Here is a 14,813-nt window from a genome sequence, read left to right on the forward strand (position 1 = left end):
AATGGTGACATTAATACTAACAGCCTTACCTCACTGACTTGGGTTGAATTTTTACTGACATGTTACTTGTAACACGTTACCCACCCCCAGTATACAGTATACTAAAAAATGTTTCTGAAATCATTTTAGGTGCAATGCAGTAACAGAATCATGATTAATCGATAAGCACTGCCTAGCCTGACAGTTTGACCACAGTTCACAAGCAGTGGTTGACATTATTAAAAGCCGAGTTAGAGACTCCTCGCCTCTGATTGGTTGTTTTCTTGATTTTTGCAAATTCCATTCATAGCACTATGAGAAGGCAGAGGAGTGTTTTTTCACAGATTGTCTGAACTATTGTTAGGGTAAAGTGACAGCTATAAAAAAAATTGCTTTTTGTCAGTTTAGCAAAAAAAGTAGCCAACTGTAGCTCTACAATTCACTCTGACTTCTTCTCACATGATGGCTAATTATTTGTTAAATTATTTGAACAAATCAATAGTAACATATCATATCATTTATTGGTTAAGCAACTTTAGTCCAGATGAACTTCCATGAAAAATACATGTATGTTGCAATGAAAAATACATGTTTAATTAAAGAAAACAAAAACAATATTAATGTATCATAATAAATGGTTAAAAATCAATGCTTTGGCTTTTGGACACTCCAAAGGGTAGCCTTCTTGATGACTACCTCATTCATGGACATGGACTGCTGTGAAATATGGAATGGTTTTTATGAGTGGTGTTTGAGACGTAATTGCTCTCTGGGTTCTACAGGTACATTACACATTACACAAAGTGCTGGTTGAGTCATTGAACAGAATTTCAAACCCCCTCCCCTCACAGCTATAGAAGTGGAGGGACTATTCCAACATTTCTGTTGCTTTATGAAACCAACAACCATTGCACCATTATCCCAATTGTACAATTATTGTGTTAAGACAACACAAATTTAGTTACAGTGTTAATGCACATAATGTAACAAAAGCCAAGCAGGATCCAGAAATTGGCAGTAAAATTAGTACAATTAGTTGCGTGTCCTCAAATCCAGTAGTTATACTTTTTGTTCTATTTCTCCAGTGATTCCAGAGCGTAGCTGTACAACTGCAGAATAACTTCAGTCAGCCTTTTCTCAGAAAATTAAAATCTACCAACTAGACATTGATAAAAAAGTGAAACTAAGCAAAAAATAACCACTTAAACCAAGGGCTCATTCATATTCCCTTTAAATATGAAAATAGACAAGTCCATTTTAGATGCGTCCTTTATGATGGCATAGATAGAGTCAATGGATGGCATTAGAGGGCAGAGTCCAAAGTTTTACACAACAACAAGCACGGCAACGATGAGCGAGATCATAAAAATGAATCTTTTAATGGAGGCAGAGTTGTAGACGGTGGCGGTGAATACATCGTGACACGTGGATGGAGACTTTTCACTATGTTTCCGATTTGTTTCGTTCTGTCATTCTTTAAATGTCTTTGTTGCCTCTAAGGGTTATTTCTTGCTTTAACTATGGTACACTGCCCCCAGGATGGTGGTTCTGCTCTGTTTTATCTGTATGGTCTCAGAAAGCATGCACAAATACGGACAAAATAAACCAAGGGTACGGATGGAAGGCTCTGTTTGTGTTTGTATTTAACGTTGAGCATAAATGAGCCCTTACAGATGCTGCATCTACAGTGATAACATATATATACAATCCCAAACTAAAAGTTCACCATTGTTGACAACCAGCTTTGAAGTTTTTGAATGGCAGTGTCCACTGAGTGGTTTCCCAACAGTCCCTCAGCTGTTAGGCACTCTGCTCCTGTTGTTTAAGTCAGAACTTTGACTATTCAAAGGAAACATCCTCCGAAAAGCGTTTATGTCTACTTTCCTCCTGAAGGTATCTGTGGTAAAATAGTATGCAATGGGATCCAGTACTGTATTAAGACATGCCACCATCAGGCTGTAGCGGTATGCATCCCGCATTGAGCATGATGTTTTTACTCCATGCATATAGATGAGAACCAGGGTGGCATGATAAGGGAGGAAGCTGAGTAGAAAAATAAGAATGCTGGTGGCAATCATCCTCTGGATCTTTCCACTGTCCACCAGGTTGGTCTGGGCCACAGAGCTTCGTCGGACAGCACGAACCAAACCCCAGGAGCAGATCAGCATGATTACCAGTGGGACTCCAAACCCTACAAACAGAGTGGTAAAAACCACCACGGGTTTTATGGCAAAGACTGGCAGGCTATCAAAACATTCCTCAGTTTCAGCGCCTGCAGTTTTGGAAAGGTAGATAGGCAGGCTGGCACCAAAGGTGAACAACCATATTCCGACACAAACCAGCGGCGCTTTCTTTCTTCCTCCCTGGACACGAGCTGACATCGGAAAGGTGACAGCCATGCAACGGTCAAAGCAAATGCAAGTGAGGAGGAAGATGCTCCCATACATGTTGGCCTTCAGGATCAAACCAAGGACCTCACACAGCCACTGTGGAAGGCCATTATATCCCAGATGGTAGTAGACCCTCATGGGCAACGTGAGGATGAGCAACACATCTGCTATGGCCAGGTTTGTCATGTAGACGATGGTATGTGATCTGGATTTGGTTTGACTAAAAAAAAATACCAAAGCTAAGAGATTAAAAATGAGACCCACTATGAAGATGAAGGAGTACATGCACACAGGGAAGATGCTGATGTCTGGTGTACTGTTGTTGTGGCAAATGGTGGTGTTGGGCATAATGACCTAAAAGACAGGAGAGAGAGAAGAGTGGTTAGAAAAAGGGTTTATGGGAGTAATTACATCCTCTATAAGCAGCAAAGACACAAAAATGGGGGTCAGGGTTGATAGATGAGGCAGCTATAATCAACCATAACTGTGGGTTAAAAGCTGTGAACATATATTGCACCTCTGATTTATGCAGTGTAGAGTACAGGAACAGTTTTTCACCTACATGACTGACATGTTGTCACAAAAACAGCAAGCAGAAAGTGGTTTGCACACCAAAGAGTGCAGCTGTGACCTAAAGAGCTTTGTGTTAAAATTTGTTTTGTGTGGAGTAGCAGTTACACAGTAACTTAAACTTTACTTCTGAATAACTTCAACCAAATCCCTACAGAAAAACTACATTCGTTGTCAAGCAGCAAAACCTCATCTCTCTGGAACTTGAAATTAAGTGCTGCATGCAATGAACTAGCATGATCAGATGCTGCAGTGACTGGCATGCTGTATTTTCACAACACAGTCTACATACAAAAGGACACAACCGCTTAACAACACATTATGTTGTTATATATTTGTTATATTAAAATTACTTATTGGCAACAGAAAAACAATGCAAATGTAAAGTCTATTATGAATAGTCACAGTTTGGTTGTGAAATGGCTGCTGTTTGGTGAGGTTTAGAGAATAACAACAAAAAAAATCTGGTTAGGTTTTGGAAAAGATTGTGGTTTTGGTTAAAATAACTACACACAGGCAAAAGTAAATGTCTTTGCGTAGGTACTTAATGTACATACCGTAAAACTTTAGTTAATAGCCCGGGCTATTATTTGTTTAAATAACTGAACTCAACAGGTTTATTTGGGACAGGTGTCTATATGGGACAGGCCTTAAAGTCCTTTTACACAAAACTGTTGCTGAGCAAAGATGGGAAATACAATGAAATTGTTGATTTAAACCAGTATGAATATTACGTGTATAAAAATTAGGCTTCAAATAACATATCAGTAATGAATCATTTATTTTATCTAGCTCCAACAGACAGGGCGTCAGAGAGAGAAAGACTTACGACACTAGTTTTATAACATCTGAGGATGACAGCATCTGGCACACTGACACAAAACTACTTTATTCTGTTAAAACAGTACTTACAACTTGGATTGATTTTTATGAGAAACCCTGTCGATGCCTTTGATGAAATCTGAGGGAATATAAATACCTTCACAGGTTATCGAGGAATGAACACAAATTTTGACTATATGCCCGCTTAGAGGTAGGGAGTCACCACTTTTTTTCTGTCTCTGTTGTTCTCCAGGCCGGCAAGCTCAGCGAGTTTCTGTCTTCTTTAGTGCTCATATTGTAGTTTTAGTAAAGTGAACTGAGCGACTGAATTGTGGAGAATCTACCCGAGCTAACAATATGTAGCATCTCCATATTGACAAAAGCATTTGTATGTGTGAACAAAGCACCCATCTAATGTTAGCTCAAGTGAGTAACCAACAACTTGTTTTATACATCCAAAGAACTTATATAAAAACTGAACTGCTTTGCAACCAGCCCATGCATCTAATTGAGACAGGCCTTTATTTGTCAATATGTGTAGTGACACCGGGCTAGTAAAAGGGACTGGACGTTTAATTGGGACTAGGCTTTTGATAGAAGTTTTACGGGATGTCAATTACTTTGCGTAGTTAAAGTTATAGTCATGTCACTATGCTGAATTTTGGTTTCACATGGGACACAAACAGTGGTCTCCTCTATGAAAGTCCTTGGTTTTTGACTCATCCACCATCCCTCACACCCAGCCGCAGTACAATTGTTACTAACATTATGTGACTCATGTTACATACATCAATACTGCAGCATGCTTCACATACTAGCACACTACAATGTTATTAAAATAACTTCACTGTAGGGTTGCAATGGTATGAGATTTTCACTGTACGATAACTGTTCCAGAAAATAGCACGGTTTCATGGTATCACGGTATTACAGAATTTTTATCATTATCAGTCAGAATGACCCTAAAGGAATGAAAATGGAAGGGTTATTGTTGGCTGAAAAAATATTTTATTATTATTACTGAAACTCAAAACTATTTAGTTTATGAAAGTATGTGGAAAAAGTCTCCCCTTAAAAATGACCAAAATAAAGGTGAGATTTAGCGTCCAGTTTTAATATCATAGATATGTAAATGTAAATGGTATGATAACCATCAACTTATTATCACTGTACACTTTGAAACTGGTATATCGCCGCAGCTGTACTCCACTGACTTTTGGTTTCTTATGGAAAACAAACAAGGGGCTCCGGGTGACATCCATTGATAAAGGCATTTAAAGAATTAGAAATAAGAACGGGCTGGCCCTACGTAGACTCTCTTGCTCTTTATACTTTGTGTGTCCTCCACACAAAAGATCCGTATTGACCTTACATTGGCAAATTTTGTGTGTTGACAGCATGTATTTTTTACATATTTTGTGCCCTCCACCATGTAATGCATTAAGATTTTGTATCTATTTTACATATTTTTATGAGACCGGGCTGGTTTGCATGATGCCACTTTTGTTTTTGGTTGGCCACTGCAACACCTTGTCAGATGATATCTTGTTGCACTGACAGCCCTATGGCATCAGTGGACCAGTTTCACTGAAATGAACAAGGGGACTGCATTTTTTTACTCTGGCCCAAAGTGGATCTGAACACCATTGCAGGTCCTTAAAAAGTCCAACCAGTGAAAGCAAGAATTTCCTTCTTTAATGATCATCTTGGATAAAAGATATTTAAGATATTTAAAGCACCTCATCTATTTTTTCTATTCTCTTTCTACTGCTATTATAGCAGTCTTCATTGCTCCCTTGTCTGTAGTGTTGCATCACTGATTTCATGTTCACTGAATTGAGTTTGAAACTATACAGCTGGTCTTATTTCTGCCAACACCCAAAATATGGTGTAACACTTCCTCACTTGTGTTTCCTTTCTTGTGAGATTATGTTGCCCGGCTGTTGAAACTTTGTCAGAACAGAATCAAATGAAATGTTTAGATTGTCAATGATACAAGTAAGTAAAGGAATATTACTGATAACAGGAGATCAGACAGGTAAGAATAGTTATGTTATGCTCGAGCCAGTTTGCTCAACACAGTGTTGATTTTTTGAAGCGCAAGTGTTCCGAGACACTAGCCATGTTTCCATCAGCCTGTTTAGATGTGCATCTAGAAGTAAGGCATCGGAAAATTATGATGGAAAATTCAATTTCAATTCAATTCAATTCAATTCAAATTAAAATCCCCTGATTCGCACAAACTAAAATACGCTCGCTTTAGCTGGGTTTTGGTTGACTTGAAAAAATATTGATCCGCAAAATGGGGGATGGAGACAGTTGTGTTCAAATTAAGTCTGACGTAGCGCACCTCTCTCCATGGTGGTATCCACACTACACTCCGGGTCGGGAAGGCGTTAATGCATTTACAAGCTGGTTGCCAACCGCCAGAAAATGTAGATGAAGAAGACTGCAAGACTTCGGCACACCCACAATCACGTGACTACTGAGAGTGAAGCCTCGTTACAGATATTCTTGAGGCTTTTTCAGGTCTTCCACTTAGATGCAGTTCTGACATACAGCCAACAGATGTCACTCTTCTGACTATATGAAATGCTTTGAAGCAGTGTGTCATTCTTGAAGCAGTTGTCAAAGTGGTTCACTGCTTCATAAAGCTTATATTTCAGCATGACTAGGTAAGAAGTGCTGGAAAGTCTTGCATGAGGTTGAAGAACAGTCCGGCACTGAGGGAAAGGCAGCAGATACTTATATGCAGGGAGAGCTGATGAGAAGCAGCTGTGTGTGCAGGTGAGTGGAGTTTCCTTGATGAGGAGGGCATGTGAGAGGCCATTTACACGTGGCCGGCTATTTTCATAAACAGACATTTCACCGTCTCCGTTTTCAAAAAGATCTTTGTTTACACTTGCCCGTGTATATATACACAAGAGCATGCCAAACCAGGGGCCTGTATCACGAAGCAGGATTAATGTCTTAGCGAGGTAACTTCAGGGTTAACCCTGGGTTTTCGGTCTCACAAAGCCGGTTCAGTTCTTATCGGGGTAGATCACCATGGTAACTTACTCTGAACGGCTATCCTGCTCCGGAGCAGGGTAAGTTCAGGGTTGAATCTGATCCTATAAAACGCACCACCCACTGGCCAATCAGCTGTTCGGAAAAAATGACTCCGCTGACAGAAATGCAGCCCAGTCATGACGGGAAGTTTAATTCATTTGATTGATTTTGATTTGAAAGTTTATTTTGAACATTAAAAAATAAAAGAAAGCAACAACAACAGACAATGAAAAGACTGTTCAAAAAGGAGTGGAAAGATGTCGAAATTTCATCCCACCCCTTCATAAGAAAGAAACTGATCATTTGCAGACACTTAATAGCACCATTAATTAGTGCCAACATTTTGTTTTGTTGGAGGAAATGATCCCTGTTAAAGATAATGGGCCTAATTGACAGCTTTGCTGCTGGAAGTGTGGAAAGTAGCCTATCATGTCTACACTTCATGGTGTTTGAGGGATTTTCCTTTTTGTTTTTTAAAGAGGGAGACTAGGTATATTTTTGCGCAGCTGTTAATTTCTAACACAGCTCAATATCAGGATGATTTTATTCAGACTATCAATTTGGTGTTGATATGATTTAATTGTGGCGTCAGCTTTAAGCTTTATTGTAGCATATATAACGTTATGACAAAGAAGACCAATTTATCAGACGCAATGATGTTAGACGATAATTGTAATACACGCAATTCATCTGCGCAGCATTGATTTCATGGGATTCAAGGGTGTGGTCAGTGTCAGATGTACAGGTACAGGTACTGTAGCTACTTGAACCAGTGATGAGTAATTTAACCTACACATCATTTTATTTGCTACCTTGTTTTGTCTTGATTTTTCCCTCTCTCCTCCTCTATTTCTTCTTTCCTGACCCGTTTTTTTTCTTGTCTATCATGTGATTTCATTGATGTTTTGACAGGGGAATTTCTTTGATAAGCTTTTAGTGGCTTCTAACCTCTCTGGCACTTTTATTTTTTTAATCTTGTAAATGTTATACTGTCTGTTTTTAACATTATGTGCAAATAAACTAATCTAAACTAAAGCTAAATATTATTCATCCCGTTATGCGTTGCCACGCATGTTTCCTCCTCCTGCAGCTGCCACGGTGTTGGCCTTTTCTGTAAAATTGCTTTTCTCCTCCTCATATTTTAGTAGAATTAATCTCTGATCCTCACGAGAAATACTTTTTTCCCCTCACATACAGCGCTCTGTGAGGATGCTCAGTGAGGATGCTCAGTGACGCTCAGTGATGCTGCGCTTCTCTCATGATTGTGATTGGTCCTCTGCGTGCACGTTCATGGCTCTTGATAAAGCAACCCTGGGTTGAGTTACCGAGTTGATATCCAGCGTCGTGATACCGATTATCCTGATTGCCATTGTTATGGTTAGTCAACCCAGGATAGGTCTGGGTAACCCAGGAAAGGTTGATCTCGCTTCGTGATACAGGCCCCTGTAGGTGGCAGTGTAACGAGAAGCTCAAGCCTTCCATGTATCCATTGTCACCGTAGCAACATAGGTCGCACTTTTGACACAGGCGCAAGTTCCAACACATACTGTGACGTCGGCTGCCTATAACTCCGTTTATCTCCGTTTATCTCAGTTTACATGCAAATGCGCAACCGGAGTTTTCCAAAATCTCCACTCTGGCCGGAGTTTTTAGAAAGACTCGTTTTCAGAGGAGAAATCTCCGTTTGCGTGTAAACGAAGGGCACAAACGAAGGAAGATGTCTCCGTTTATCAAAATCACCGTGTACGTGTAAACGGCCTCTGAAAGAGAGAATGGGAGCAGACTGCAGGCTATGACAGTGGGTGTTTTTCATAATATGACTCAGTACAGTTTTGAACTGCCTGTGTGTGGGTCCCCACTGTGACCTTGAACCTGAAAGTATTTTTTATGTAATATAAAGAATGGTATTATTTAATATAATATGTTTTATCACCCTTCCTTGTTGAAGATATATTTGTTTATATGGTTTCCACCATATCAAACTTTTTCCTCAACCAGAGGGACAAACCAGAGGGACCTTTCATTAATTACGTATTTTTCTAATATATTGTAATTGTATTTAAAGAGCATTTTTCATGTTATATTTAAATTATTGCTTAATAAATACAAATATATTGTAGTAATCATTCTTCGTCCTTTAAGTTGAAGTGGTAAATGTGTGAGTGTGACTAAGTGTGTAACTAGTATGCTGCTATTGTTGTCATCCTAAAGCCAGAACCACTTTTACAGTTTAATATTACAGTGAGCATTTTGAGGTTTAAAATGCATTCAAAAATCAGTGATGGTGAAAAGATGTTCCAAAAAGGTTAAAAAGTGAAAGGTTTTTATTACCCACTATTTGAAGACAATTAAACAGTTATATTTAGACAATATTTCATCAGGATTTGTAATATTGACTTTCAACTGAAAAATCTGGATGTGATTTCTTAACTAGGCTCCAAATTGATAATAGACAATTATTCGCACATGGCAGAGGATTAAAAATCTCACTACTGCAAATCCTGGTGAAATGAAAGAACAGTGTGTGTGTGTGTGTGTATCTCTCTGTCTATATATATGTATGTATGTATGTGTAAATATATATATATATATATATATATATATATATATATATATATATATATATATATACATATACATATGCAGGTTTAAAGATCAAAGTGAAAACCCACACAGAGTGAGCTCAAAATGTGACTGAGGAGTCATATCACACAGAGAGTTTTTTTCTTGTTGTTGTTACATTTAGAGGAGAAACAAGTTGTGAACATAACATTGCCATGATCTTTTAAGTTTTAAGTTTATATGGAAAACAGTTGCTTATTTACACATCCAGCAGTTATGTAGCAACATGATCTTCATTGATAGTGGTATTTGCATCCACATAATGAATCTAAGTCCTATGTTCACCCTCTTTTAGTATTGTCTTTGGTCTCTACCAACTGGATTGTAAAGTTGCAGCTGGACAGCCAAAAATTCAGCTAAAACTCAAATGGTTCTGCAGATATCAGGTGATAATTATCTTTGGGTTCATCAGTATGAGCAACTCCTCTCACATAGCACATCACAATACAATGTTACACACTGTAATTCTGAAATTATCTTTTTGTGGCTTTATCCAGGCCATAGACCTACTTTACAATAGCTGTATGGCTCAGACATGCATTGATCAATGTGTTTAGTTGATATGCCGACATGTGGGTGTTTTCTCACACTCTCACCGATGAAGTGAAATCTGTCAGCTGCTTGTCTTGGTATATATTTTTCCCCATAAGATAGTTCCTCACTAATAAACTAATACATTTGGGCATGACTGCTGCTCTGTCTGCTGTTGTTCACCGCTCTGCTGAATACATTTTATCTTCTCCTGCATCCACCTACTGATTCTACTCACGTTTTTGCAATCCATGCAGGCGATCACTCCCTGTGATCATCTGCTGCTTAATGTGAGTCACAGAAGCCACATACCTAAGGCGTCCATCGCAACTAATACGATTGTTATTCATTTCTCATTCACCCTGTTAGTGCTCTTTATGTACATACCAAAAAAATTTAAAATATTTTCTATGCACAATGCTGCAGGCTTATATGGGCTACATAAAAAGCAGGTTCCATCACATAGGTTATCATTTATTGCTTTTCTCAATGTGGTACAATGTAACATCCAGAAAACTACATTCACCATGTATTTAAGAGGAACAGGATGTGTTTTGTCAGTGTAGCCAGCACTTCCTGGTTAAAAGCAGAACTCACTTGTGTTCCTTGCACTGATGCACTCTGCAACAAACTGACAAAATCATAACTATGGCTTCCTCTACAGAAAAAATACAACACTATTTCAACAAACATGTAGTTTTCATTTATGTTTATCTCTTTGGTTGTTAAACTCTGACAGGTTTTATATGAAACACATACAAAAAAAAAAGAAAACAAATGAAAAAAGTGAAGAATCAGTTTTCATTTGCATTCTAGACTTTTTGTTTGTTATTTTGCATTAACATGTCCTTTGCTCTCACATATCTGTCACCTAGAGTATTAATCTTCACAACCTAGTGATTCTCACGCAGTGACATAACAGTTTACATGAGTCATTTCCCATCAAATGTTTTTTTCCTGTTTGACAGATATGAAACATATATGGGGGCGTTGGTGGCTTAGTGGTAGAGCAGGCACCCCATGTACAAGGCTGTTGCTGCAGCAGCCTGGGTTTGAGTCCAGCCTGTGGCCCCTTCCTCCCCCCTTCCCGCCCCCCCCCCAAACCCCCCCCCCCGCCACGCTCATCTGTCCTATCAAAAGGCTTAAAAATATGTGCAAAAAAAAAATCTTAAAAAGAAAGACATATGTGCAGTGGTATATTTTACAGTAAATATAAGATGAGATCATAGAGTGACTTTACCTGTTAGATGATCAAAAGAAGTGAAGCTCAAGTGGAGGATGAGTATCTCGCCACAGCATAATGACAGATATGTCCCTGCCACGCTGCAGGTCTGTGAGATTCAGAACAGGAAATTGACCAATCTCAAGATCTCTTTCTCTCTCGCTCTCTCTCTCTCGCTCTCTCTCTCTCTCTGTTTGTCTTTACATAAGCTCTACAGTTCTTCATTGGAAAATGTAGATGTTGTTGGTAAAATGTAGTTCTGTTCCAGAGGCCTTGCTGAAAACTAAAGGGGACAGAGCGATTGCTGTCAAGGCCCTGAGGCTCTGGAACAATCTGCCTTAAGAAATCAGGTCCATCTCTCTTTTTTAAAAAAAGTTGCTGTTTTCATGTCTTGTCTGTTTTAAATGTTGAAATGTAAAGCATTTTGTAACTCTGTTCTGAAAAGTGCTTTAGAAATAAATATTATTATTATTATTACATTCTAGCTTCAGATTTTTTTTTAACATATTGTCTTTTGGTATTTAGATTGCATTTCCAGACCAAATCCATTCCAGATAGGTCAAAGACCATCTCAAGACAAAGACTAGAAGACCAAAACAAAATTACCCACAAATGTCAGTGGTGCCCCCAGAAACAGGGGTTTCATAGGGGTGGTCAGATGGTGCCACTGAAAATCTTGGGGTAGTACTGTAACCAACTGAATTTCAGGAATTCTGTTATGCTGTTGTAGTTTAATGGCTAGTTGAAACTCTATCAATATGAAGAGTTCAGAAATCACATATGATACTGATATAGTTTGGTTTCATTTTTTACATTTAACATCACTAATATCTGACATGCATAGACTAATACTGGTACAGTTAACATTTTGAGTTCCACAACAGTCCAGATTTAATGTGTTAGTTCACAAATGTCAGTGGTGTTTAATACATACATGTTATGCAATGTATTGTTCTTCACCAGTCTTGGGTAGATTGCTCTCAAAATGGAATATATTACATGTGGGTAGTTACCATCATTTGAAAGGAATAAGTTAATTTACAATATTACTCTCTGTGTAGAGTAATAAGTTACCCGATAAACAGAGTATTTTCACCCCTCCACTGTTCTGACAGGAAAGTCTTCATTTCCCCTTTTACGTTCTCGTCAAAGCCTTTACTCCATTGACATAAAAGGTCATTTTAACACACTGAACATGAGAGCTGCTGGTCTACCATGGCTTCAATCACCAAGTTAGTTTGTGTTATTGTGTGACTTTGGTGAATCTGAACTAACCCTTTTAAACACCAGTCACACAGACACACAAACACAATAACTGTCAGAGGCAGTGGGCCAGCAGCTCCTGTGTTCAGCAATGTTAAATCATTGTTTTTCTCAATGGAGTCTGGCTTTGAAAAATAATAATTAGAATGATAAATATTGTGAGAGAATAGAGGAGCTGCAGACATGCAAAATATGATTATAAAATTTCTGTTGAAAATTAAAATTAGTGTGGAAGGGAAGGTGACAGACAGTCCAGCACTAGGACCGAGGCAAGGGGCAGAGTCTATAAAAAGGGAGAGGAAGCTCATCTGGGCTTTTCTTGACACTTTGAGACACACCTGAGTGAGCAGCAGCTGAGGCCAGCCTTTGTTTCATATTTGATTTGGTAGACTCCCTTTTTAAAATGTGTTTAAAAGCGTTGTTTTAAGAGAAAAACTGTAGAACAATGAAATATTCTTTTAGCTCATAATATTACAGATAAATCAAATAATAGTTAAATATGTGTTTGGAAGATTCTGCATGTTTGGTAAGGGACTAAACCTTGGAGTGATTGTTAAGGCACATCAGCCAAAAAACAAGGTATGCCCACACTGTAAGTTACAATGTGTAACTGTAATATTTCACAATAAATTACATTATTATCGCCATACAGGCTTTTACTATTATACTTAACCAAATTCTGAATTTTATTGTGAAATTTGTGCAGGTAAATATACAGAAGACAGCTTGGTAGCTGATTGACAGAAGTTGCAGTGATGGATTACAGAGCACTAGCTAGTAATAATAGGAATACTGATTGTTTAAGTGAACAAAATAATCATAAATATTACAAACAACTAAAGGACATAACTATGAAAATAAGTGACAAAGAACTTCAGATGTAATTTCACTGGCACAAATATAATATGTTAGAATCTACAATCTGTGCCGTTATAATTACATACATTGCAAAGTAACAAAAGAGCTCTCCAGGTTGATCTCCATCTCTGGAGAACTCAGTGAATGGGGTTTGTTTTTTATCAACGTAACAAATATAAAAGCAAGAGGGTCAAAATTTAGGGCATAATGTTATGAGAAAGTAATAAGTCATACACGCATATTGACTTTATATTATTTTATACATAGTATTTATTTATATTGACTCAAAAAGTATAGTCAAGACATTATTACACTAATGAAATTAAGCTGACATCACTTATTTGGGGGAAGTGAACAGAATGTATGTTAATACATTTTCCATGTTTTGAACTTGCATTGTTAAGTTGAAACAACAAGAAATGTAAACAAGTCAACCTACTGCTATCAATCCAAAGCTAAACTAAATTCAACAAAAATCAGTACAAATAAATGCAAGCTGATTTGACTTAAATAGTTAAGGCAGCAATTAAACTTAAATATTTAACTTAAACACCTGATTTATTTTTGCAGTGTACTGTATGCAACAGTATGTGGCTACAACAGATGCAGTACTGAAAGTAAAAAGAAATAGTGTGCAATTCAGAATGCTGACTGTTGCAGAGCCATTTTGATTTTGTTCACATGTAGTGTTGGTAAAATCATAATTTGCCTACATATTTTGTGACCATTTCTTTTTGTTTTACTCAACTACCTGTCGTGATAGTGCATTCTAATCCCACATTGTTAAACTATTCCTTTATCCTTTACTCCATCTATTTATATGGTAGGCTATAGCAGACCCTGTCTCAACTTCATTCTGGGCTGTGTAGGCTATATTGAGAATCACCTGGTCACATTACCATTAACTTGAGGCTTGACAGTGTATTTTACTGATTATTAGGGAAAATTTGAGTCTAAATCGTACAGTGCCCCAAATTAAGACAGCTGTGATTCAGTGACTCATGATGATAGAGGACGGTCACTGTCAACAGAAGATGGACTACTGGTTTATTATGAGCTCATTAAAAAACTACAGTGTTCAGCGTAATTTGATGCAGTCTAGAAACACTACAGGTCTAATCGGATAAACACACTGCATTGCCTGAAACAGATGGGAAATCCCCGGGCTGCTTTCTGTCAGCCGTGACCACAGAGGCCGTGACATAAAAAAAATACCTGCCTGAGTTGATATTGAAATATCTTGTTGGAGAGAGCCCTCTGGTGGTTTACACATTAACAGCAATATCCACCGTAATGACTGTAAATGTTAGTGTAATGCAGCACCACAGATCGACAGCTTATGTACATTATTAAGATAAAAGCGAATTATCAATTGTAATACATATAACTAATATTATTCTTCTTTAACTAAATTTTTGACAAATCTAGTAACGGACCTCGTGGCGCAACGGTAGCGCGTCTGACTCCAGATCAGAAGGTTGCGTGTTCAAATCACGTCGGGGTCA

The 14,813-nt window shown here is 38.0% G+C and overlaps 1 protein-coding gene and 1 non-coding gene across 2 annotated transcripts; one reads left to right on the forward strand and one right to left on the reverse strand.

Moving 5' to 3' along the window:
• Positions 1-481: 481 nt before the first annotated feature.
• On the reverse strand, positions 482-11,338 carry si:dkey-3k24.8 (lysophosphatidic acid receptor 6). Its single transcript, XM_033652058.2, has 2 exons — positions 11,206-11,338; positions 482-2,723 (listed from the first exon to the last, which is right to left on the reverse strand). Exon 2 carries the CDS (start codon positions 2,715-2,717, stop codon positions 1,773-1,775), a length of 945 nt encoding a protein of 314 aa, XP_033507949.1. The 5' UTR covers positions 2,718-2,723; positions 11,206-11,338; the 3' UTR covers positions 482-1,772.
• A 3,403-nt stretch (positions 11,339-14,741) lies between these two features.
• Positions 14,742-14,813, forward strand: trnaw-cca (transfer RNA tryptophan (anticodon CCA)). The gene has a single exon. It is a non-coding gene; the product is annotated as a tRNA-Trp (tRNA).

The sequence above is a fragment of the Epinephelus lanceolatus genome, chromosome 22 (assembly GCF_041903045.1).
Source record: "Epinephelus lanceolatus isolate andai-2023 chromosome 22, ASM4190304v1, whole genome shotgun sequence".
Taxonomy (NCBI): Eukaryota; Metazoa; Chordata; class Actinopteri; order Perciformes; family Serranidae; genus Epinephelus; species Epinephelus lanceolatus.

What these genes read in the sequence shown, in the direction of transcription:
- si:dkey-3k24.8 (XM_033652058.2), bottom strand. Translation starts at nt 2,717, where the DNA reads ATGCCCAACACCACCATTTGCCACAACAACAGTACACCAGACATCAGC.